The sequence below is a fragment of the Taeniopygia guttata genome, chromosome 1A (assembly GCF_048771995.1).
Source record: "Taeniopygia guttata chromosome 1A, bTaeGut7.mat, whole genome shotgun sequence".
Lineage (NCBI taxonomy): Eukaryota > Metazoa > Chordata > Aves > Passeriformes > Estrildidae > Taeniopygia > Taeniopygia guttata.
The window spans coordinates 964,067-987,907 of record NC_133025.1 but is presented as its reverse complement, the minus strand read 5'-3'; the positions used below and the strand labels follow the sequence as shown (position 1 = coordinate 987,907).

At 63.2% G+C, this 23,841-nt stretch overlaps 3 protein-coding genes across 5 annotated transcripts; all 3 read left to right on the top strand.

The window, feature by feature from the left end:
* Positions 1 to 70: 70 nt before the first annotated feature.
* LOC121471049 (acrosin-like) lies at positions 71 to 3,498 on the top strand. Of its 2 annotated transcripts, none has more exons than XM_072923991.1 (4): positions 71 to 747; positions 1,651 to 1,916; positions 2,116 to 2,191; positions 2,902 to 3,495. In XM_072923991.1, the coding sequence occupies exons 1-4, from the start codon at positions 599 to 601 to the stop codon at positions 3,272 to 3,274; spliced, it is 864 nt and encodes a 287-aa protein (XP_072780092.1). In that variant the 5' UTR covers positions 71 to 598; the 3' UTR covers positions 3,275 to 3,495. The 2 variants fall into 2 exon arrangements, with proteins under 2 accessions (XP_072780092.1, XP_072780091.1); XM_072923990.1 differs by having other exon boundaries at positions 72 to 747; positions 2,116 to 2,261; positions 2,902 to 3,498.
* A 6,274-nt stretch (positions 3,499 to 9,772) lies between these two features.
* Positions 9,773 to 13,911, top strand: LOC121471048 (acrosin-like). Of its 2 annotated transcripts, none has more exons than XM_072923987.1 (4): positions 9,773 to 9,993; positions 11,701 to 11,966; positions 12,166 to 12,311; positions 13,344 to 13,911. In XM_072923987.1, exons 1-4 carry the CDS (start codon positions 9,788 to 9,790, stop codon positions 13,803 to 13,805), a joined length of 1,080 nt encoding a protein of 359 aa, XP_072780088.1. In that variant the 5' UTR covers positions 9,773 to 9,787; the 3' UTR covers positions 13,806 to 13,911. The 2 variants fall into 2 exon arrangements, with proteins under 2 accessions (XP_072780088.1, XP_072780089.1); XM_072923988.1 differs by having other exon boundaries at positions 12,166 to 12,241; positions 13,344 to 13,910.
* A 995-nt stretch (positions 13,912 to 14,906) lies between these two features.
* On the top strand, positions 14,907 to 19,712 carry LOC121469172 (acrosin-like). Its single transcript, XM_072918182.1, has 5 exons — positions 14,907 to 15,052; positions 15,178 to 15,405; positions 17,609 to 17,874; positions 18,074 to 18,219; positions 19,242 to 19,712. The coding sequence occupies exons 1-5, from the start codon at positions 14,982 to 14,984 to the stop codon at positions 19,599 to 19,601; spliced, it is 1,071 nt and encodes a 356-aa protein (XP_072774283.1). The 5' UTR covers positions 14,907 to 14,981; the 3' UTR covers positions 19,602 to 19,712.
* The last annotated feature ends 4,129 nt before the right edge of the window (positions 19,713 to 23,841 follow it).

The following is a 23,841-nucleotide window of genomic DNA, read 5'->3' as shown; positions in this document are numbered from 1 at the left end:
AACATTAACATAACATGGGACAGCGGGAGGTGACCCAGAGACAGCAGGAGGTGACCCGGGGACAGCAGGAGGTGGTCAGGGGACAGCGGGAGGTGACCCTGAGGTGGCCCTGCCCGCAGCACGGGTGGCACCGCACCCTCCTTACGGTCCCCGCCGCCCCAACCGTTCCAAGGTTCCGCCCCTCTGTGACATCAGCCCGGCCTGGTGGCACCGTGGGCACTGCCAGGGCCGTGGGTGGCACCAGAGGTGACAGCTCTGCTCCGCCTCTGCCACCCGCGCTGGCAGCGATGGCTTTGCTGAGGCTGTTCGTCCTGCTGGCCCTGGTTGGGTCCTTGTGGGCCACCTGGGACACCTGCAGGTCAGTGCCCCGGGGGCTCGGGGACACTCGGGGGCTGCCCTGGCACAGCCTGGGCACAGAGGAGCCCCTCGGGGTCCCTGTCCCCGCTGTCCCCGAGCAGGGCAGTGATGGCTCTGTGCTTCCAGAGGCACCTGTGGGCTCCGGCCCTTGGCGTTCGACCACAGTTCGTTGGTTCGGGATTACGACCCCAAAGATGACGACTACAGAACTTTGGCACCTTCCGATGGCGCCGCCCTTGACATGGATGGCCCCGGTGCCCCCTCGGGGACGTGGCCTGGCATCGTCAGCGTCCAGGCCACCCGGGAGAACGGCACGTGGCACATGTGCTCGGGGGCACTCATCCACCCCCAGTGGGTGCTGACGGTGGCACAGTGCTTCTTCGGGGCTGGGTAAGGGGGAGCAGGGTCGGGGGTGTCCCCACAGCAAGGACAGGGATGTTCTCATAGGAGGATCAGGGATGTCACCACAGCAGGGACAGGGATGTCCCCAGAACAGGCTCAGGGATGTCCCCACAGCAGGGACAGGGATGTCCCCACAGCAGGGACAGGGATGTGCCCAGAACAGGGACAGGGATGTCCCCAGAACAGGCTCAGGGATGTCCCCACAGCAGGGACAGGGATGTCCCCACAGGAGAATCAGGGATGTCCCCACAGCACGGATGGGGAAACCCCCTGAAGAGGGTCAGGGATGTTCCCACAGCAGAGACGGGGCTGTCCCCAGAACCGGCTCAGGGACGTCCCCATAACAGGGACATGAGTGTCCCCACAGCAGGATCAGGGACGTCCCCTCAGGAGGATGAGGGATGTCCCCACAGCAGGGATGGGGCTGTCCCCTCAGCAGGATCAGGGATGTCCCCACAGCAAGGACATGGGTGTCCCCACAGCAGGGACAGGGATGTCCCCTCAGGAGAATGAGGGATGTCCCCACAGCATGGATGGGGAAGTCTCCAGAACAGGGTCAGGGATGTCCCCACGGCAGGGACAGAGGTATCCCCACAGCAGGGACATGGCTGTCCCTCAGGAGGATCAGGGATGTCCTCACAGCATGAATGGGGAAGTCTCCAGAACACAGTCAGGGGTGTCCCCACAGCAGGGACAGAGATGTCCGCATATCAGGGACAGAGGTATCCCCACAGCAGGGACATGGGTGTCCCCACAGCAGAGACATGGCTGTCCCCTCAGGAGGATCAGGGATGTCCCCACAGCACAGCGAGCTGCCCAGAGCAGGAAGGCCATTGTGCTGCCATATTCCTTGGCTCTGTTCCATCAACTCTTCCCCTTCTCCTGCTCCAGGGACATCTCCAGGTGGGAAGTGGTGATCGGGGCCACGGATCTGGCTCAGCTGGGCCCCGAGGCCGAGGTGCGCCACATCGAGAAGGTCGTGATGCACGAGGCCTACGTGGCGGCCACGGCCAGGAACAACATGGCGCTGCTGGAGCTGGAGCGGCCCGTGGAGTGCAGCGACTACATCCAGCTGGGCTGCGTGCCCGACAGCTCCCTGGCAGTGCCCGAGCTCAGAACCTGCTACATCGCGGGCTGGAGAGCCGCCCCGGACAGCGGTCAGTGCCCGCCCGCGGCCGGGCAGCAGCCGGGCACCGCGGGGCCGGGCCGGGCCGGGCCGAGGCCGAGGCGGCGGGAGCCGGGCCCCGTGTGCCCGGAGCTGCGGGCAGGGACACGGCGGGACGGGGGCACGGCCCGGCCCGGGGCTGGGGCCGTGCCCGGGGAGGTGCCGGCGCTCAGTGCCCCCTGTGCCCGCAGCCCCCGGCCCGCGCCCGCTGCTGCAGGAGGCCAAAGTGCGGCTGATGGACGCCCAAGTGTGCAACAGCAGCCGCTGGTACGGGGGGGCCGTGCAGCCCCAGGAGCTGTGCGCGGGGTACCCGCGGGGCGGCATCGACACCTGCCAGGTGGGGCTGGGCCGGGCTGGGCACAGGGACCCTCTGAGGGACCACAGGGACCCTCTGAGCCAGCACAGGGACCCTCTGAGCCAGCACAGGGACCCTCTGAGCCAGCACAGGGACCCCCTGAGGGACCACAGGGACCCCCTGAGCCAGCACAGGGACCCTCTGAGCCACCACAGGGACCCCCTGAGCCAGCACAGGGACCCTCTGAGCCAGCACAGGGACCCTCTGAGCCACCACAGGGACCCCCTGAGCCAGCACAGGGACCCTCTGAGCCAGCACAGGGACCCTCTGAGCCACCCTAGGGACCCCCTGAGCCAGCACACGGACCCCCTGAGCCACCCTAGGGACCCCCTGAGCCAGCACAGGGACCCTCTGAGCCAGCCCAGTGACCCTCTGAGCCAGCACAGGGACCCCGAGCTCAGCATGGCCACCCTGTCCTTTATCCCTACTTTACTCCCTTTCCCATCCATGGATCCCTGTCCTGTGTCCCACGGCTGCCACTCCCCATCCGTGGGTCCCTATCCCAGTGTCCCCCTGTCCCCAAAGCTTGTCACTGCGCCCCCAAACCCCATCCAGTGTCCCCATCACCCCGAGGTGTGGCTGTGACCCCGGCACGGCCCCTGACCCCTCTCTCCTGGCACAGGGGGACATCGGGGGTCCCCTGGTCTGCAAGGACAACGCTGGTGACTACTTCTGGCTGGTGGGACTGGCCAGCTGGGGCAAGGGCTGTGCTGGAGAGAAGCGGCCCGGGGTGTTCACCTCCACCCAGCACTTCCACACCTGGATCCAGGTGCAGATGGGAATGGTGCTGCCGGACACGGAGGCTCCACCGCCCGAGCCAGAACCACCCACCCCCACCATTGAGGAAAAGCCACCAGAAGAACCCGAAGAAGAACTGGAACCAGAACCAGAATCAGCCCCCAAACCGGTACCAATACCGGTACCGATACCAGAACCGGAACCGATACCAAAACCAGAAGATGAGGAGGAAGAAAAACCAAGACCAGAGAAGTTGATAACAATTTCATTGCCCAAATCCATCCTGCTGAGGTTATTCACCAATCTGCAGGAGTTCCTGGAGTTCCTGCGGGACAAACTGGATTGAGCAGAGGGGGAGCAGCCCCAGGGCTGGCTGCAGGGGGGCACAGCCATTCCCTGCTGGAGCTGTGCCTGTGCCAAAGCCACCCCGGTGCCCAGCTCTGCTCTGTCCTGCTCATTGTCCCCCTTCCACCCACCCTGGAGATGATCCTCAGTTTGTTCTTGAAATAGAATTGTTCCCAATTATCCTCCTTATCAGTCCAGTCTTGATGAGGATGGGACAATCTGGGGACAAAAGGGTGGGGTTGGCTCCTGGTTTGGGGGCATGAGGGGAGGATGAGCCTGGGTGTAACTGATGGTTCCCCAGCACCTCCTGAGGGACTCCTGGGGTCAAAACTCCCACCCTGAGGGGTCATCCCTGCTCATGGGCCACCAGGAACTCAAGGGTGCAGCAGAACAACCTTCAGGGATTCCAGAAATACCCGAAAACTCACGGGGTTCCATCACCCCTTTGTGAAACTCCTCAGCCTTGGGGAGGTTCTGGACATTCCTGCCTGGATTTAGGGGATGTCATCTCAAGGTTTGGGGATTTGGGACACAGCCACCACCACAGGAGAACCAAACCAGCAGGGCCACTTCAACAGCTGGTCCTGCCTGTGCCACTCACAGGGTGTCACTTGTGCCCTGACTTTGTGGTTTTAACCCAATTTTTCTGTATTTTTGTGCATTTATTGGATCCTTCCACTCAAATTTCAGCTCTGATTTGCAAACCCCTGCACGGTGTGTGGGGTTTGTGTGGGGTGAATTCCTCCTGCGGGTTTTGCTCCAAACCAGCCCAGCCTGGAGGTGCCAGAGGGAGAAACTTCTCCAGGCCAGGCTGCCCCAGCAGAGCCTCAGCTGTGCCAGGCCCGGGAAAAGAGGGACAGGAGCGGGCACAGCTGGAGCTGCCACCCTGAGCTGCTGCTGCCACCCAGGGCTGTCCCCTCTGCCACCAGCTCGTGTCTCTGACCCTCATCCCGCTGTCCCCGCTGTGCCCTGGGTGCCAGGTGGGATCCCTGGATCCGGGACATTCCCTCTGCCACTGCCCCCACGCCACCCGAGGCCACCGCGCCCCGCAACGGAACCAACCCTCTGTGACATCAGCCCGGCCTGGTGGCACCGTGGGCACTGCCAGGGCCGTGGGTGGCACCAGAGGTGACAGCTCTGCTCCGCCTCTGCCACCTGCGCTGGCAGCGATGGCTTTGCTGAGACTGCTCGTCCTGCTGGCCCTCGTTGGGTCCGTGTGGGCCACCTGGGACACCTGCAGGTCAGTGCCCGGGGGGCTCGGGGACACTCGGGGGCTGCCCTGGCACAGCCTGGGCACAGAGGAGCCCCTCGGGGTCCCTGTCCCCGCTGTCCCCGAGCAGGGCAGTGATGGCTCTGTGCTTCCAGAGGCACCTGTGGGCTCTGGCCCATGGTGTTGAACGAGAGCTCCGCCATCCCCGAGTTCGGCTCCTCGCGCTCGGCCAAGGCCACCAGCCTGGATGTCAACGCGGGGGCCTGGCCTGGCATCGCCAGCATCCAGGTCACCCGGGACAACGGCACGTGGCACATGTGCTCGGGGGCACTCGTCAGCCTCCGCTGGGTCCTCACGGCCGCCAGCTGCTTCAGCGGGGCTGGGTAAGGGCAGCGGGGACAGGGGTGTCACCACAGCGGGGACAGGGGTGTCCCCACAGCGTGGTCAGGGGTGTCCCCACAGCGGGGTCATGGGTTTCCCCACAGCAAGGACAAGGATGTGCCCACAGGAGGATGAGGGATGTCCCCACAGCACCGTCAGGGATGTCCCCACAGGAGGGACAGGGATGTCCCCATAACAGGGACAGGGTTGTCCCCATAGCAGGGACAGGGATGTCCCCATTAGAGGGACAGGGATGTCCCCACAGGAGGATCAGGGGTGGTCAGTGATGTCCCCATTAGAGGGACAGGGATGTCCCCACAGGAGTATCACGGGTGGTCAGTGATGTCCCCACAGCAGAGACGGGGATGCTCCCATAGGAGTATCAGGGATGTCCCCACACCTGTGACAGGGATGTGCCCATAGGAGGATCAGGGTTGTCCCCAGAGCAGGGACAGGGATGTCCCCACAGCAGGGACAGGGATGCCCCCACAGGAGGATCAGGGATGTCCCCACAGATGGGATAGGGATGTCCCCACAGGAGGATAACGGGTGATCAGTGATGTCCCCACAGCAGGGACAGGGATGTTCCCACAACAGGGTCAGGGGTATCCCCACAGCAAGGACAGAGATGTCCCCTCAGAAGAGACGAGAATGTCCCCACAGCACAGAACTCTCCTTGGCAGGGACAGGGAGGTCCCCCATCATGGTCAGGGGTGTCGCCCAGAAATGTCAGGGATGTCACTCAGTAATGTCAGGGGTGTCCCCCATCATCGTCAGGGGTGTCCCCAGCAGGGTCAGGGATGTCCCCAGCAATGTCAGGGATGTCCCCCATCAATGTCAGGGATGTCCCCAGCAATATCAGGGATGTCCCCAGCAATGTCAGGGCTGTCCCCAGCAATGTCAGGGATGTCCCCCATCAATGTCAGGGATGTCCCCAGCAATATCAGGGATGTCCCCAGCAATGTCAAGGGTGTCCCCCAGCAATGTCAGGGGTGTCCCCAGCAATGTCAGAGATGTCCCCAGCAGGGTCAGGGATGTCCCCACAGCATTGTCACGGGTGTCCCCCAGCAGCTCAGGGATGTCCCCCAGCAGTGCCAGGGGTGTCCCCAGCAGAGTCAGTGATGTCCCCCAGCAGGGTCAGGGGTGTCCCCAGCAATGTCAGGGGTGTCCCCAGCAATGTCAGGGGTGTCCCCAGCAATGTCAGGGCTGTCCCCCAGCAATGTCAGGGGTGTCCCCACAATGTCAGGGGTGTCCCCCACAATGTCAGGGGTGTCCCCAGCAGGACCTGGCCCCAGGCCTGCAGCCCCCTGTGCTGCCCCATGGCCGCCTCCCCTCCCTGCTGTGGGAGCAGAGGGCCGGAGCCGCTGGGCCGTGCCAGCGCTGTCCCCGCTCCCTGTCACTCTGCACGGCCCCCAGGGATGTCCTCAAGTGGAAGGTGGTGATCGGGGCCACGGACCTGAGCCAGCCGGGCCCCGGGGCCGCGGAGTTCCAGATCAAGCAGCTCCTGAAGCACCCGGCCTACGTGGCGGCCACGGCGCGGAACAACATGGCGCTGCTGGAGCTGGAGCGGCCCGTGGAGTGCAGCGACTACATCCAGCTGGGCTGCGTGCCCGACAGCTCCCTGGCAGTGCCCGAGCTCAGAACCTGCTACATCGCGGGCTGGAGAGCCGCCCCGGACAGCGGTCAGTGCCCGCCCGCGGCCGGGCAGCAGCCGGGCACCGCGGGGCCGGGCCGGGCCGGGCCGAGGCCGAGGCGGCGGGAGCCGGGCCCCGTGTGCCCGGAGCTGCGGGCAGGGACACGGCGGGACGGGGGCACGGCCCGGCCCGGGGCTGGGGCCGTGCCCGGGGAGGTGCCGGCGCTCAGTGCCCCCTGTGCCCGCAGCCCCCGGCCCGCGCCCGCTGCTGCAGGAGGCCAAAGTGCGGCTGATGGACGCCCAAGTGTGCAACAGCAGCCGCTGGTACGGGGGGGCCGTGCAGCCCCAGGAGCTGTGCGCGGGGTACCCGCGGGGCGGCATCGACACCTGCCAGGTGGGGCTGGGCCGGGCTGGGCACAGGGACCCTCTGAGGGACCACAGGGACCCTCTGAGCCAGCCCAGGGACCCTCTGAGCCAGCACAGGGACCCCCTGAGCTAGCACAGGGACCCTCTGAGCCAGCCCAGGGACCCTCTGAGCCAGCACAGGGACCCCTTTGAGCCAGCACAGGGACCCTCTGAGCCAGCCCAGGGACCCTGGGACCCTCTGAGCCAGCCCAGGGACACAGGGACCCCTCTGAGCCAGCACAGGGACCCTCTGAGCCAGCACAGGGACCCTCTGAGGGACCACAGGGACCCTCTGACACAGCACAGGGACCCTCTGAGGGACCACAGGGACCCTCTGAGCCAGCACAGGGACACAGGGACCCTCTGAGCCAGCCCAGGGACCCTCTGAGGGACCACAGGGACCCTCTGAGGCAGCACAGGGACCCTCTGAGCAGCACAGGGACCCTCTGAGCAGCACAGGGACCCTCTGAGCCAGCACAGGGACCCCCTGAGCCAGCACAGGGACACAGGGACCCCTCTGAGCCAGCACAGGGACCCTCTGAGCCAGCACAGGGACCCTCTGAGCCAGCACAGGGACCCTCTGAGCAGCACAGGGACACAGGGACCCTCTGAGCCAGCACAGGGACCCTCTGAGCAGCACAGGGACACAGGGACCCTCTGAGCCTGCACAGGGACACAGGGACCCCTCTGAGCCAGCACAGGGACCCCGAGCCCAGCATGGCCCACCCTGCCCTTTATCCCAACTTTACTCCCTTCCCCATCCATGGATCCCTGTCCCGTGTCCCAGGGCTGCCACTCCCCATCCGTGGGTCCCTATCCCAGTGTCCCCTTGTCCCCAAAGCTTGTCACTGTGCCCCCAAACCCCATCCAGTGTCCCCATCACCCCGAGGTGTGGCTGTGACCCCGGCACGGCCCCTGACCCCTCTCTCCTGGCGCAGGGGGACATCGGGGGTCCCCTGGTCTGCAAGGACAACGATGGTGACTACTTCTGGCTGGTGGGACTGGCCAGCTGGGGCAAGGGCTGTGCTGGAGAGAAGCGGCCCGGGGTGTTCACCTCCACCCAGCACTTCCACACCTGGATCCAGGTGCAGATGGGAATGGTGCTGCCGGACACGGAGGCTCCACCGCCCGAGCCGGAGCCACCCACCCCCACCAGTGAGGAAGAGCTACCAGAAGAACCCAAAGAAGAACTGGAACCAGAACCAGAATCAGCCCCCAAACCAGTACCAATACCGGTACCCATACCAGAACCAGAACCGATACCAAAACCAGAAGATGAGGAGGAAGAAGAACCAGGAGCAGAGAAGTTTATAACAATTTCATTCCCCAAATCCATCCTGCTGAGGTTATTCACCAATCTGCAGGAGTTCCTGGAGTTCCTGCGGGACAAACTGGATTGAGCAGAGGGGGAGCAGCCCCAGGGCTGGCTGCAGGGGGGCACAGCCATTCCCTGCTGGAGCTGTGGCTGTGCCAAAGCCACCCCGGTGCCCAGCTCTGCTCTGTCCTGCTCATTGTCCCCCTTCCACCCACCCTGGAGATGAGCTTCAGTTTGTTCTTGAAATAGAGTTGTTCCCAATTATCCTCCTTGTTATTCCAGTCTTGACGAGGATGGGACAATCTGGGGACAAAAGGGTGGGGTTGGCTCCTGGTTTGGGTGGGATGAGGGGAGGATGAGCCTGGGTGTAACTGATGGTTCCCCAGCACCTTCTGAGGGACTCCTGGGGTCAAAACTCCCACCCTGAGGGGTCATCCCTGCTCACAGGCCACCAGGACCTCAAGGGTGCAGCAGAACAACCTTCAGGGATTCCAGAAAAACCCGAAAACTCACGGGGTTCCATCACCTCTTGGTGAAACTCCTCATCCTGGGGGAGGTTCTGGACATTCCTGCCTGGATTTAGGGGATGTCACCTCAAGGTTTGGGGATTTGGGACACATCCACCACCACTGGAGAACCAGACCAGCAGGGCCACTTCAACAGCTGGTCCTGCCTGTGCCACTCACAGGGTGTCACTTGTGCCCTGACTTTGTGGTTTTAACCCAAATTTTCTGTATTTTTGTGCATTTATTGGATCCTTCGACTCAAATTTCAGCTCTGACTTTCAAACCCCCTGCGCGGTGTGTGGGGTTTGTGGGGGGTGAATTCCTCCTGTGGGTTTTGCTCCAAACCAGCCCAGCCTGGAGGTGCCAGAGGGAGAAACTTCTCCAGCCCAGACTGCCCCAGCAGAGCCTCAGCTGTGCCAGGGCTGGGAAAAGCCCCGGAGAGGGACAGGAGGGGCACAGCTGGAGGTGCCACCCTGAGCTGCTGCTGCCACCCAGGGCTGTCCCCTCTGCCACCAGCTCGTGTCTCTGACCCTCATCCCGCTGTCCCCGCTGTGCCCTGGGTGCCAGGTGGGATCCCTGGATCCGGGACATTCCCTCTGCCACTGTCCCCACGCCACCCGAGGCCACCGCGCCCTGCAATGGAACCGCCCCTCTGTGACATCAGCCCGGCCTGGTGGCACCGTGGGCACTGCCAGGGCCGTGGGTGGCACCAGAGGTGACAGCTCTGCTCCGCCTCTGCCACCCGCGCTGGCAGCGATGGCTTTGCTGAGACTGCTCGTCCTGCTGGCCCTCGTTGGGTCCGTGTGGGCCACCTGGGACACCTGCAGGTCAGTGCCCCGGGGGGCTCGGGGACACTCGGGGGCTGCCCTGGCACAGCCTGGGCACAGAGGAGCCCCTCGGGGTCCCTGTCCCCGCTGTCCCCGAGCAGGGCAGTGATGGCTCTGTGCTTCCAGAGGCACCTGCGGGCTCTGGCCCATGGTGTTGAACGAGAGCTCCGCCATCCCCGAGTTCGGCTCCTCGCGCTCTGCCAAGGCCACCAGCCTGGATGTCAACGCGGGGGCCTGGCCTGGCATCGCCAGCATCCAGGTCACCCGGGACAACGGCACGTGGCACATGTGCTCGGGGGCACTCGTCAGCCACCGCTGGGTCCTCACAGCCGCCAGCTGCTTCAGCGGGGCTGGGTAAGGGCAGCGGGGACAGGGGTGTCACCACAGAGGGGACAGGGGTGTTCCCACAGCGGGGACAGGGATGTCACCACAGCGGGGACAGGGATGTCACCACAGCGGGGACAGGGGTGTCCCCAGAGCGGGGACAGGGGTATCAACAGAGCGGGGACAGGGGTGTCCCCAGAGTGGGGACAAGGGTGTCCCCACAGCAGGGACAGGGGTGTCCCCACAGCGGGGTCAGGGGTGTCCCCACAGCGGGGTCAGGGGTGTCCCCACAGCGGGGTCAGGGGTGTCCCCACAACATGGTCAGGAATGTCCCCAGAGCAAGGACAGAGATGTCCCTACAGGAGGATCAGGGGTGGTCAGTGATGTCCCCACAGCAGAGACAGGGATGCTCCCACAACAGGGTCAGGGGTATCCCCACAGCAGGGACATGGGTGTCCCTTCAGCAGAAAGAGGAATGTCCCCAAAGCACAGAACTCTCCTTGGCAGGGTCAGGGATGTCCCCAGCAATGTCAGGGATGTCCCCACAATGTCAGTGGTGTCCCCAGCAATGTCAGGGATGTCCCCCCAGCAATGTCAGGGATGTCCCCAGCAATGTCAGGGATGTCCCCCAGCAATGTCAGGGATGTTCCCTCAGCAATGTCAGGGATGTCCCCCATCAATGTCAGGGGTGTCCCCCAGCAGGGTCAGGGGTGTCCCCAGCAATGTCAGGGATGTCCGCCATCAATGTCAGGGGTGTCCCCCAGCAGGGTCACGGATGTCCCCAGCAGGGTAACGGATGTCCCCAGCAGGGTCAGGGATGTCCCCCAGCATTGTCAGGGATGTTCCCTCAGCAATGTCAGGGATGTCCCCTCATCAATGTCAGGGATGTCCCCAGCAATGTCAGGGGTGTCCCCCATCAATGTCAGGGATGTCCCCAGCAATGTCAGGGGTGTCCCCTCATCAATGTCAGGGATGTCCCCAGCAATGTCAGGGATGTCCCCAGCAATGTCAGGGGTGTCTCCCATCAATGTCAGGGGTGTCCCCAGCAATGTCAGGGGTGTCCCCAGCAATGTCAGAGGTGTCCCCAGCAATGTCAGGGATGTCCCCAGCATGGTCAGGGATGTTCCCCCATCAATGTCAGGGATGTCCCCCAGCAGGGTCAGGTTTGTCCCCAGCAATGTCAGGGCTGTCCCCAGCAATGTCAGGGCTGTCCCCAGCAATGTCAGGGGTGTCCCCCAGCAGGGTCAGGGATGTCCCTCAGCAATGTCAGAGATGTCCCCACAATGTCAGGGTTGTCCCCCATCAATGTCAGGGGTGTCCCCAGCAGGGTCAGGGATGTCCCCCAGCAATGTCAGGGATGTCCCCAGCAATGTCAGGGATGTCCCCATCAATGTCAGGGATGTCCCCATCAATGTCAGGGATGTCCCCAGCAATGTCAGGGGTGTCCCCCAGCAGGGTCAGGGATGTCCCCAGCAATGTCAGGGATGTCCCCAGCAGGGTCAGGGACGTCCCTCATCAATGTCAGGGATGTCCCCAGCAATGTCAGGGATGTCCCCAGCAATGTCAGGGGTGTCCCCAGCAATGTCAGGGGTGTCCCCAGCAGGGTCAGGCTCCAGGCCTGCAGCCCCTTGTGCTGCCCCATGGCCGCCTCCCCTCCCTGCTGTGGGAGCAGAGGGCCGGAGCCGCCGGGCCATGCCAGCGCTGTCCCTGCTCCCTGTCACTCTGCCCGGCCCCCAGGGATGTCCTCAAGTGGAAGGTGGTGATCGGGGCCACGGACCTGAGCCAGCCGGGCCCCGGGGCTGCGGAGTTCCAGATCAAGCAGCTCCTGAAGCACCCGGCCTACGTGGCGGCCACGGCGCGGAACAACATGGCGCTGCTGGAGCTGGAGCGGCCCGTGGAGTGCAGCGACTACATCCAGCTGGGCTGCGTGCCCGACAGCTCCCTGGCAGTGCCCGAGCTCAGAACCTGCTACATCGCGGGCTGGAGAGCCGCCCCGGACAGCGGTCAGTGCCCGCCCGCGGCCGGGCAGCAGCCGGGCACCGCGGGGCCGGGCCGGGCCGGGCCGAGGCCGAGGCGGCGGGAGCCGGGCCCCGTGTGCCCGGAGCTGCGGGCAGGGACACGGCGGGACGGGGGCACGGCCCGGCCCGGGGCTGGGGCCGTGCCCGGGGAGGTGCCGGCGCTCAGTGCCCCCTGTGCCCGCAGCCCCCGGCCCGCGCCCGCTGCTGCAGGAGGCCAAAGTGCGGCTGATGGACGCCCAAGTGTGCAACAGCAGCCGCTGGTACGGGGGGGCCGTGCAGCCCCAGGAGCTGTGCGCGGGGTACCCGCGGGGCGGCATCGACACCTGCCAGGTGGGGCTGGGCCGGGCTGGGCACAGGGACCCTCTGAGGGACCACAGGGACCCTCTGACCCAGCACAGGGACCCTCTGAGCCAGCACAGGGACCCTCTGAGGGACCACAGGGACCCCCTGAGCCAGCACAGGGACCCTCTGAGGGACCACAGGGACCCCCTGAGCCAGCACAGGGACCCTCTGAGCCACCACAGGGACCCTCTGAGCCAGCACAGGGACCCTCTGAGCCAGCCCAGGGACCCCCTGAGCCAGCACAGGGACACAGGGACCCCTCTGAGCCAGCACAGGGACCCTCTGAGGGACCACAGGGACCCTCTGAGCCAGCACAGGGACCCTCTGAGCCACACAGGGACCCTCTGAGCCAGCACAGGGACCCCTCTGACCCCTCTGAGCAGCACAGGGACCCTCTGAGGGACCACAGGGACCCTCTGACCCAGCACAGGGACCCTCTGAGCCACCACAGGGACCCTCTGAGGGACCACAGGGACCCTCTGAGCCAGCACAGGGACACAGGGACCCTCTGAGCCAGCACAGGGACCCTCTGAGCCAGCACAGGGACACTCTGAGCCAGCACAGGGACCCCTCTGAGCCACCACAGGGACCCTCTGAGCCAGCACAGGGACCCTCTGAGCCAGCCCAGGGACCCCCTGAGCCAGCACAGGGACACAGGGACCCCTCTGAGCCAGCACAGGGACCCTCTGAGGGACCACAGGGACCCTCTGAGCCAGCACAGGGACCCTCTGAGCCACACAGGGACCCTCTGAGCCACCACAGGGACCCTCTGAGCCAGCACAGGGACCCCGATCCCAGCATGGCCCACCCTGCCCTTTATCCCTACTTTACTCCCTTCCCCATCCATGGATCCCTGTCCTGTGTCCCAGGGCTGCCACTCCCCATCCGTGGGTCCCCATCCCAGTGTCCCCCTGTCCCCAAAGCTTGTCACTGCGCCCCCAAACCCCATCCAGTGTCCCCATCACCCCGAGGTGTGGCTGTGACCCCGGCACAGCCCCTGACCCCTCTCTCCTGGCGCAGGGGGACATCGGGGGTCCCCTGGTCTGCAAGGACAACGATGGTGACTACTTCTGGCTGGTGGGACTGGCCAGCTGGGGCAAGGGCTGTGCTGGAGAGAAGCGACCCGGGGTGTTCACCTCCACCCAGCACTTCCACACCTGGATCCAGGTGCAGATGGGAATGGTGCTGCCGGACACGGAGGCTCCACCGCCCGAGCCGGAGCCACCCACCCCCATCATTGAGGAAGAACCACCAGAAGAACCCGAAGAAGAACTGGAACCAGAACCACAATCAGCACCCCAACCGGTACCAATACCAGTACCGATACCAGAACCAGAACCGATACCAAAACCAGAAGATGAGGAGGAAGAAGAACCAGGAGCAGAGAAGTTGATAACAATTTCATTCCCCAAATCCATCCTGCTGAGGTTATTCACCAATCTGCAGGAGTTCCTGGAGTTCCTGCGGGACAAACTGGATTGAGCAGAGGGGGAGCAGCCCCAGGGCTGGCTGCAGGGGGGCACAGCCATTGCCTGCTGGAGCTGTGGCTGTGCCAAAGCCACCCTGGTGCCCAGCTCTGCTCTGTCCTGCTCATTATCCCCCTTCTGCCCACCCTGGAGATGAGCTTCGGTTTGTTCTTCAAATAGAGTTGTTCCCAATTATCCTCGTTGTCATTCCAGTCTTGAGGAGGATGGCACAATCTGGGGACAAAAGGTTGGGGTTGGCTCCTGGTTTGGGGGGATGAGGGGAGGATGAGCCTGGGTGTAACTGATGGTTCCCCAGCACCTTCTGAGGGACTCCTGGGGTCAAAACTCCCACCCTGAGGGGTCATCCCTGCTCACAGGCCACCAGGAACTCAAGGGTGCAGCAGAACAACCTTCAGGGATTCCAGAAAAACCCGAAAACTCACGGGGTTCCATCACCCCTTTGTGAAACTCCTCGCCCTGGGGGAGGTTCTGGACATTCCTGCCTGGATTTAGGGGATGTCATCTCAAGGTTTGGGGATTTGGGACACAGCCACCACCACTGGAGAACCAGACCAGCAGGGCCACTTCAACAGCTGGTCCTGACTGTGCCACTCACAGGGTGTCACTTGTGCCCCGACTTTGTGGTTTTAACCCAATTTTTCTGTATTTCCGTGCATTTATTGGATCCTTTGACTCAAATTTCAGCTCTGACTTGCAAACCCCTGAGTGGTGTGTGGGGTTTGTGTGGGGTGAATTCCTCCTGCGGGGTTTGCTCCAAACCAGCCCAGCCTGGAGGTGCCAGAGGGAGAAACTTCTCCAGCCCAGGCTGCCCCAGCAGAGCCTCAGCTGTGCCAGGGCTGGGAAAAGCCCCGGAGAGGGACAGGAGCGGGCACAGCTGGAGGTGCCACCCTGAGCTGCTGCTGCCACCCAGGGCTGTCCCCTCTGCCACCAGCTCGTGTCTCTGACCCTCATCCCGCTGTCCCCGCTGTGCCCTGGGTGCCAGGTGGGATTCCTGGATCCGGGATGTTCCCTCTGCCACTGCCCCCACGCCACCCGAGGCCACCGCGCCCCGCAATGGAACCGCCCCTCTGTGACATCAGCCCGGCCTGGTGGCACCGTGGGCACTGCCAGGGCCGTGGGTGGCACCAGAGGTGACAGCTCTGCTCCGCCTCTGCCACCTGCGCTGGCAGCGATGGCTTTGCTGAGACTGCTCGTCCTGCTGGCCCTCGTTGGGTCCGTGTGGGCCACCTGGGACACCTGCAGGTCAGTGCCCGGGGGGCTCGGGGACACTCGAGGGCTGCCCTGGCACAGCCTGGGCACAGAGGAGCCCCTCGGGGTCCCTGTCCCCGCTGTCCCCGAGCAGGGCAGTGATGGCTCTGTGCTTCCAGAGGCACCTGTGGGCTCTGGCCCATGGTGTTGAACGAGAGCTCCGCCATCCCCGAGTTCGGCTCCTCGCGCTCTGCCAAGGCCACCAGCCTGGATGTCAACGCGGGGGCCTGGCCTGGCATCGCCAGCATCCAGGTCACCCGGGACAACGGCACGTGGCACATGTGCTCGGGGGCACTCGTCAGCCACCGCTGGGTCCTCACGGCCGCCAGCTGCTTCAGCGGGGCGGGGTAAGGGCAGCGGGGACAGGGGTGTCACCACAGAGGGGTCAGGGGTGTCCCCACAGCAGGGACAGGGGTGTCCCCACAGCGGGGTCAGGGGTGTCCCCAGAGCGGGGTCAGGGGTGTCCCCACAGCGGGGACAGGGGTGTCCCCACAGTGGGGTCAGGGGTGTACCCAGAACGGGGTCAGGGGTGTCCCCAGAGCAGGGACAGGGGCGTCCCCACAGCGGGGACAGGGGTGTCCCCACAGCGGGGTCAGGGGTGTCCCCACAGCAAGGACAAGGATGTGCCCACAGGAGGATGAGCGTTGTCCCCACAACAGGGACAGGGATGTCCCCACAGTAGGATCAGGGGTGGTCAGTGATGTCCCCACAGCAGAGACGGGGATGCTCCCATAGGAGTGTCAGGGATGTCCCCACACCTAGGACAGGGATGTGCCCACAGGAAGATCAGGGCTGTCCCCACGGCTGGGACAGGGATGTACCCATAACAGGCTCAGGGATGTCCCCACAGGAGGATCAGGGGTGGTCAGTGATGTCCCCACAGCAGAGACAGGGATGCTCCCATAGGAGGATCAGGGATGTCCCCACAGCAGGGACAGGGATGTTCCCACAACAGGGTCAGGGGTATCCCCACAGCAGGGACAGAAATGTCCCCTCAGCAGAGACAGGAATGTCCCCACAGCACAGAACTCTCCTTGGCAGGGTCAGGGATGTCCCCCATCATGGTCAGGGATGTCCCCAGCAATGTCAGGGATGTCCCCAGCAATGTCAGGGGTGTCCCCAGCAATGTCAGGGATGTCCCCCAGCAATGTCAGGGATGTCCCCCAGCAATGTCAGGGATGTCCCCAGCAGGGTCAGGGGTGTCCCCAGCAATGTCAGGGGTGTCCCCAGCAATGTCAGGGATGTCCCCAGCAATGTCAGGGATGTCCCCCAGCAATGTCAGGGATGTCCCCAGCAATGTCAGGGATGTCCCCAGCAATGTCAGGGATGTCCCCCAGCAATGTCAGGGATGTCCCCAGCAATGTCAGGGGATGTCCCCAGCAATGTCAGGGATATCCCCCACAATGTCAGGGGTGTCCCCCAGCAGGGTCAGGGATGTCCCCAGCAGGGTCAGGGGTGTCCCCAGCAGGGTCAGGGATGTCCCCAGCAATGTCAGAGGTGTCCCCCAGCAGGGTCAGGGGTGTCCCCCAGCAATGTCAGGGGTGTCCCCAGCAATGTCAGGGATGTCCCCCAGCAATGTCAGGGGTGTCCCCAGCAATGTCAGGGGTGTCCCCAGCAATGTCAGGGATGTCCCCAGCAGGGTCAGGGACATCCCCCAGCAATGTCAGGGATGTCCCCCAGCAATGTCAGGGGTGTCCCCAGCAATGTCAGGGGTGTCCCCACAGCAGGACCCAGTATGTTCCCCCAGCAATGTCAGGGATGTCCCCAGCAGGGTCAGGGACATCCCCCAGCAATGTCAGGGGTGTCCCCCAGCAATGTCAGGGATGTCCCCCAGCAATGTCAGGGGTGTCCCCCAGCAATGTCAGGGATGTCCCCCAGCAATGTCAGTGATGTCCCCCAGCAATGTCAGGGATGTCCCCATCAATGTCAGGGGTGTCCCCAGCAATGTCAGGGATGTCCCCCATCAATGTCAGGGGTGTCCCCCATCAATGTCAGGGATGTCCCCCATCAATGTCAGGGATGTCCCCCAGCAGGGTCAGAGATGTCCCCCAGCAGGGTCAGAGATGTCCCCCAGCAGGGTCAGAGATGTCCCCCAGCAGGGTCAGAGATGTCCCCAGCAATGTCAGGGATGTCCCCCAGCAGGGTCAGGGATGTCCCCAGCAATGTCAGGGATGTCCCCCATCAATGTCAGGGATGTCCCCACCAATGTCAGGGGGGTCCCCAGCACTGTCAGGGGTGTCCCCAGCACTGTCAGGGGTGTCCCCAGCAATGTCAGGGGTGTCCCCAGCAATGTCAGGGATGTCCCCAGCAGAGTCAGTGATGTCCCCAGCAGGGTCAGGGGTGTCCCCAGCAATGTCAGGGATGTCCCCAGCAATGTCAGGGATGTCCCCAGCAATGTCAGGGGTGTCCCCAGCAGGGCCTGGCCCCAGGCCTGCAGCCCCCTGTGCTGCCCCATGGCCGCCTCCCCTCCCTGCTGTGGGAGCAGAGGGCCGGAGCCGCCGGGCCGTGCCAGCGCTGTCCCCGCTCCCTGTCACTCTGCACGGCCCCCAGGGATGTCCTCAAGTGGAAGGTGGTGATCGGGGCCACGGACCTGAGCCAGCCGGGCCCCGGGGCCGCGGAGTTCCAGATCAAGCAGCTCCTGAAGCACCCGGCCTACGTGGCGGCCACGGCGCGGAACAACATGGCGCTGCTGGAGCTGGAGCGGCCCGTGGAGTGCAGCGACTACATCCAGCTGGGCTGCGTGCCCGACAGCTCCCTGGCAGTGCCCGAGCTCAGAACCTGCTACATCGCGGGCTGGAGAGCCGCCCCGGACAGCGGTCAGTGCCCGCCCGCGGCCGGGCAGCAGCCGGGCACCGCGGGGCCGGGCCGGGCCGGGCCGAGGCCGAGGCGGCGGGAGCCGGGCCCCGTGTGCCCGGAGCTGCGGGCAGGGACACGGCGGGACGGGGGCACGGCCCGGCCCGGGGCTGGGGCCGTGCCCGGGGAGGTGCCGGCGCTCAGTGCCCCCTGTGCCCGCAGCCCCCGGCCCGCGCCCGCTGCTGCAGGAGGCCAAAGTGCGGCTGATGGACGCCCAAGTGTGCAACAGCAGCCGCTGGTACGGGGGGGCCGTGCAGCCCCAGGAGCTGTGCGCGGGGTACCCGCGGGGCGGCATCGACACCTGCCAGGTGGGGCTGGGCCGGGCTGGGCACAGGGACCCTCTGAGGGACCACAGGGACCCTCTGAGGGACCACAGGGACCCCCTGAGCCAGCACAGGGACCCTCTGAGGGACCACAGGGACCCTCTGAGCCAGCACAGGGACCCTCTGAGCCAGCACAGGGACCCTCTGAGGGACCACAGGGACCCCCTGAGCCAGCACAGGGACCCTCTGAGCCAGCACAGGGACCCTCTGAGCCAGCACAGGGACCCTCTGAGCCACCCCAGGGACCCTCTGAGCCAGCACAGGGACATCTCTGAGCCAGCACAGGGACCCCTCTGAGCCAGCACAGGGACCCTCTGAGGGACCACAGGGACCCTCTGAGCCAGCACAGGGACCCTCTGAGCCAGCACAGGGACCCTCTGAGCAGCACAGGGACCCCCTGAGCCAGCACAGGGACCCTGGGACCCCTCTGAGCCAGCACAGGGACCCCCTGAGCCAGCACAGGGACACTCTGAGGGAGCACAGGGACACAGGGACCCCTCTGAGCCAGCACAGGGACCCCCAGCCCATCCCTGCCTTGGCACCCTCTGGGCCTGGCCCGGTGCCCTCCCAGCCCCGTGTCCCCACCACTGAGCGATGTCCCATCCCCATGTCCCTGTCCTGTCCCATGTCCCCAGGGCTGTCCTGCCCTTCCCCAGTTCCCACATCCCTCTCCTGGGCCTCTGTGCTGTTTTTCCCTTCCCCTTCCACCCCTGAATCCCCTCGGGGCCAGCCCAGCCCAGGCCACCCCTGTCCCACCCTGTCACTGCTCTGTCCCCATCCCCATGTCCCTGTCCCTGTCCCTGTCCCTGTCCCTGTCCCTGTCCCTGTCCCTGTCCCTGTCCAGGGGCTCCTGTTCCCTGTCCCATCCCTGGATCCCTGTCCCGTGTCCCAGGGCTGCCACTCCCCATCTCTGCCTCCCCTGTCCCCAAACCCCATCCAGTGTCCCCATCACCCCGAGGTGTGGCTGTGACCCCGGCACGGCCCCTGACCCCTCTCTCCTGGCACAGGGGGACATCGGGGGTCCCCTGGTCTGCAAGGACAAGACCCATGACCACTTCTGGCTGGTGGGACTGGCCAGTTGGGGCAAGGGCTGTGCTGGGGCTAGGAGACCTGGCATCTTCACCTCCACCCAGCACTTCCACTCCTGGATCTGTGCCCACGCCGGCCCCAGCCCCACGGGACCAGCACCAGCACCAAAGGCCACCCTGAACTCGCCAGATCCACCAGAACTGGTGCCAACAAACCCAGAGCCAGGACCTGAGAGCAGCCAGCCAGCCATGGACATTTCCTTCCCAAAGAAAACCTTGACAGGGTTCCTCAGGAAGCTGCAGAAGGTGTTGGAGCTCCTGAAGAACAGGACAGTGTGAGCAGGAGGGGAACAGATCCAGTTTTGGCTGCAGAGGATCTCCAGCAGCCCCAGGTGGTTCCTGCCCTGAGCCCACCTCACAGAACCTCAAATTGATTTAATTCTTGAATTAAAGTTTTGTTGCCTGTGGTGGTGGTTTAAGGATGGAATTCTCCAGTTTGGTGGTCCTGAAACCAAACCCACGTTCCTGCTCAATCCACAAAAGGCAAAGATCAGAGGTTAGAAACAATTTACTGCAAGCAGCCATGAGATTAGGAATCAAACAATTAATTGCAGCAATATTAATTAGAAAATTGTAAGACAAAGCAGTGATTTACGTGGAAATCCCCTGAGAACACCGTACCACGTTTTATCCTGGAAATAATGCCCTCGTCCATGGGAGTGAGAGGGGACACCAGTGTCACTGCCCTGGACATGTCCCACTCCCAGCTACTGCAAAAAATGATTCCCGTGGCCAAAATCACACACCCACTATCCACATTTTCAGCAAAATCACACACCCACTATCCACATTTTCAGCAAAATCACACACCCACCATCCACATTTTCAGCCCAGTTCGGTCTCCTGGGAAAAACAAGGGTGGGACAATTTGGGGGAGAAGGGAGGGGTTGGGCCTGGTTTTGGGGACACGAGGGGGAGACAGGGAAGGGGATCCTGGAACGGGTCAGGATCCTCCTGGAATGGGTCAGGATCCTCCTGGAACGGGTATGGGATCCTGGAACGGGTCAGGGATCCTCCTGGAATGGGTCAGGATCCTCCTGGAATGGGTCAGGATCCTCTTGGAATGGGTCAGGGAGGCTGGAATGGGTCAGGGATCCTGGAATGGGTCAGGGATCCTGGAATGGGTCAGGGATCCTCCTGGAACAGGTCAGGGAGCCTGGAATGGGTCAGGGATCCTGGAATGGGTCAGGATCCTCCTGGAACAGGTCAGGGAGCCTGGAATGGGTCACAGATCCTGAAACTGGTCAGGGATCCTGAAACTGGTCAGGGATCCTGGAATGGGTCACGGATTCTGGAATGGGTCAGGGAGCCTGGAACGGGTCAGGGATCATGGAATGGGTCAGGCATCCTGGAATGGGTCAAGATCCTCCTGGAATGGGTCAAGATCCTCCTGGAACGGGTCAGGATCCTCCTGGAATGGGTCAGGATCCTCCTGGAATGGGTCAGGATTCTCCTGGAACGGGTCAGGGATCCTCTTGGAATGGGTCAGGGATCCTGGAATGGGTCAGGATCCTCCTGGAATGGGTCAGGATCCTCCTGGAATGGGTCAGGATCCTCCTGGAATGGGTCAGGATCCTCCTGGAATGGGTCAGGATCATCCTGGAATGGGTCAGGGATCCTCCTGGAATGGGTCAGGGATCCTGGAATGGGTCAGGATCCTCCTGGAATGGGTCAGGATCCTCCTGGAACGGGTCAGGGATCCTGGAACGGGTCAGGGATCCTGGAATGGGTCAGGGATCCTCCTGGAATGGGTCAGGATCCTCCTGGAATGGGTCAGGATCATCCTGGAATGGGTCAGGGATCCTGGAATGGGTCAGGATCCTCCTGGAACAGGTCAGGGATCCTCTTGGAACGGGTCAGGGATCCTGGAACGGGTCAGGATCCTCCTGGAATGGGTCAGGATCCTCCTGGAACAGGTCAGGGATCCTGGAACGGGTCAGGATCCTCCTGGAATGGGTCAGGGAGCCTGGAATGGGTCAGGGAGCCTGGAACGGGTCAGGATCCTCCTAGAATGGGTCAGGATCCTCCTGGAATGGGTCAGGGATCCTGGAATGGGTCAGGATCCTCCTGGAATGGGTCAGGATCCTCCTGGAACAGGTCAGGGATCCTGGAACAGGTCAGGGATCCTCCTGGAATGGGTCAGGAATCCTCTTGGAATGGGTCAGGGATCTTGGAACAGGTCAGGGATCCTGGAACGGGTCAGGATCCTCCTGGAAAGGGTCAGGGATCCTGGAACGGGTAATGGATCCTCTTGGAATGGGTCAGGGATCCTGGAACGGGTCAGGGATCATGGAATGGGTCAGGATCCTCCTGGAATGGGTCAGGATCCTCCTGGAATGGGTCAGGGATCCTCCTGGAATGGGTCAGGGATCCTGGAATGGGTCAGGGAGCCTGGAATGGGTCAGGGATCCTGGAATGGGTCAGGGAGCCTGGAACGGGTCAGGGATCCTGGAATGGGTCATGATCCTCTTGGAATGGGTCAGGATTCTCCTGGAACGGGTCAGGGATTCTGGAATGGGTCAGGGATCCTCCTGGAACGGGTCAGGGATCCTGGAATGGGTCAGGATCCTCCTGGAATGGGTCAGGATCCTCCTGGAATGGGTCAGGATCCTCCTGGAATGGGTCAGGATCCTCCTGGAATGGGTCAGGATCATCCTGGAATGGGTCAGGGATCCTGGAATGGGTCAGGATCCTCCTGGAATGGGTCAGGATCCTCCTGGAACGGGTCAGGGATCCTGGAACGGGTCAGGGATCCTGGAATGGGTCAGGGATCCTCCTGGAATGGGTCAGGATCCTCCTGGAATGGGTCAGGATCATCCTGGAATGGGTCAGGGATCCTGGAACTGGTCAGGGATGTTGGAACGGGTCAGGGATCCTCCTGGAATGGGTCAGGGATCCTCTTGGAATGGGTCAGGGAGCCTGGAATGGGTCAGGGATCTTGGAATGGGTCAGGATTCTCCTGGAACGGGTCAGGATCCTGGAACGGGTCAGGGAGCCTGGAACGAGTCAGGGATCCTCCTGGAACAGGTCAGGGATCCTCCTGGAATGGGTCAGGATCCTCCTGGAATGGGTCAGGATCCTCCTGGAATGGGTCAGGGATCCTGGAATGGGTCAGGACCCTCCTGGAACGGGTCAGGGATCCTGGAACGGGTCAGGGATCCTGGAACGGGTCAGGGATCCTGGATTGGGTCAGGATCCTCCTGGAATGGGTCAGGATCCTCCTGGAATGGGTCAGGGATCCTGGAATGGGTCAGGGATCCTGGAATGGGTCAGGGATCCTGGAATGGGTCAGGGATCCTCTTGGAATGGGTCAGGGATCCTGGAACGGGTCAGGGATCCTGGAATGGGTCAGGGAGCCTGGAATGGGTCAGGGATCCTCCTGGAACGGGTCAGGATCCTCTTGGAATGGGTCAGGGATCCTGGAATGGGTCAGGGGTTATGGAATGGGTCACGGATTCTGGAATGGATCAGGGATCCTCCTGGAACGGGTCAGGGATCCTGGAATGGGTCAGGGAGCCTGGAATGGGTCAGGATCCTCCTGGAATGCATCAGGACCCTCCTGGAACAGGTCAGGGATCCTCTTGGAATGGGTCAGGGATCCTGGAACGGGTCAGGGATTCTGGAACGGGTCAGGATCCTCCTGGAATGGGTCAGGGATCCTGGAATGGGTCATGGATCCTGGAACGAGTCAGGGATGTTGGAACGGGTCAGGTATCCTCCTGGAATGGGTCAGGGAGCCTGGAACGGGTCAGGATCCTCCAGGAATGGGTCAGGGATCCTGGAATGGGTCGGGGAGCCTGGAATGGGTCGGGGAGCCTGGAACGGGTCAGGGATCCTGGAACGGGTCAGTGATTCTGGACCAGGTCATAGATCCTGGAATGGGTCAGGGAGCCTGGAATGGGTCAGGGATCTTGGAATGGGTCAGGATCCTCCTGGAATGGGTCAGGGATCCTGGAATGGGTCAGGATTCTGGAACAGGTAATGGATTCTGGAATGGGTCAGTGATTCTGGAATGGGTCAGGGATCCTCCTGGAATGGGTCAGGATCCTCCTGGAATGGGTCAGGATCCTCCTGGAATGGGTCAGGGATTCTGGAATGGGTCAGGATCCGCCTGGAATGGGTCAGGGATCCTGGAACTGGCCAGGGATCCTCCTGGAATGGGTCAGGGATCCTGGAACGGGTCAGGGATCCTGGAATGGGTCAGGAATTCTGGAATGGGTCACGGATTCTGGAACGGGTCAGGATCCTCCTGGAATGGGTCAGGGATCCTGGAATGGGTCAGAATCCTCCTGGAATGGGTCAGGGACCCTAGAACGGGTCAGGGATCCTGGAACAGGTAATGGATCCTGGAATGGGTCAGGGATTCTGGAATGGGTCAGTGAGCCTGGACCAGGTCACAGATTCTGGAATGGGTCAGGGATCCTGGAACGGATCAGGATCCTCCTGGAACAGGTCAGGGATCCTGGAATGGGTCAGGGAGCCTGGAATGGGTCATGGATCCTCCTGGAAAAAGGTCACG

Bases quoted from the DNA above. Each gene is read 5' to 3' on its own strand.
- LOC121471049 (XM_072923990.1), top strand. From the start codon at position 599: ATGGATGGCCCCGGTGCCCCCTCGGGGACGTGGCCTGGCATCGTCAGC. The intron at 748-1,650 runs GTAAGGGGGAGC...CTCCTGCTCCAG, and splicing joins CAGTGCTTCTTCGGGGCTGG to GGACATCTCCAGGTGGGAAG. The intron at 1,917-2,115 runs GTCAGTGCCCGC...CTGTGCCCGCAG, and splicing joins GAGAGCCGCCCCGGACAGCG to CCCCCGGCCCGCGCCCGCTG.
- LOC121471048 (XM_072923987.1), top strand. From the start codon at position 9,788: ATGGTGTTGAACGAGAGCTCCGCCATCCCCGAGTTCGGCTCCTCGCGC. The intron at 11,967-12,165 runs GTCAGTGCCCGC...CTGTGCCCGCAG, and splicing joins GAGAGCCGCCCCGGACAGCG to CCCCCGGCCCGCGCCCGCTG. The intron at 12,312-13,343 runs GTGGGGCTGGGC...CTCCTGGCGCAG, and splicing joins GCGGCATCGACACCTGCCAG to GGGGACATCGGGGGTCCCCT.
- LOC121469172 (XM_072918182.1), top strand. From the start codon at position 14,982: ATGGCTTTGCTGAGACTGCTCGTCCTGCTGGCCCTCGTTGGGTCCGTG. The intron at 17,875-18,073 runs GTCAGTGCCCGC...CTGTGCCCGCAG, and splicing joins GAGAGCCGCCCCGGACAGCG to CCCCCGGCCCGCGCCCGCTG. The intron at 18,220-19,241 runs GTGGGGCTGGGC...CTCCTGGCACAG, and splicing joins GCGGCATCGACACCTGCCAG to GGGGACATCGGGGGTCCCCT.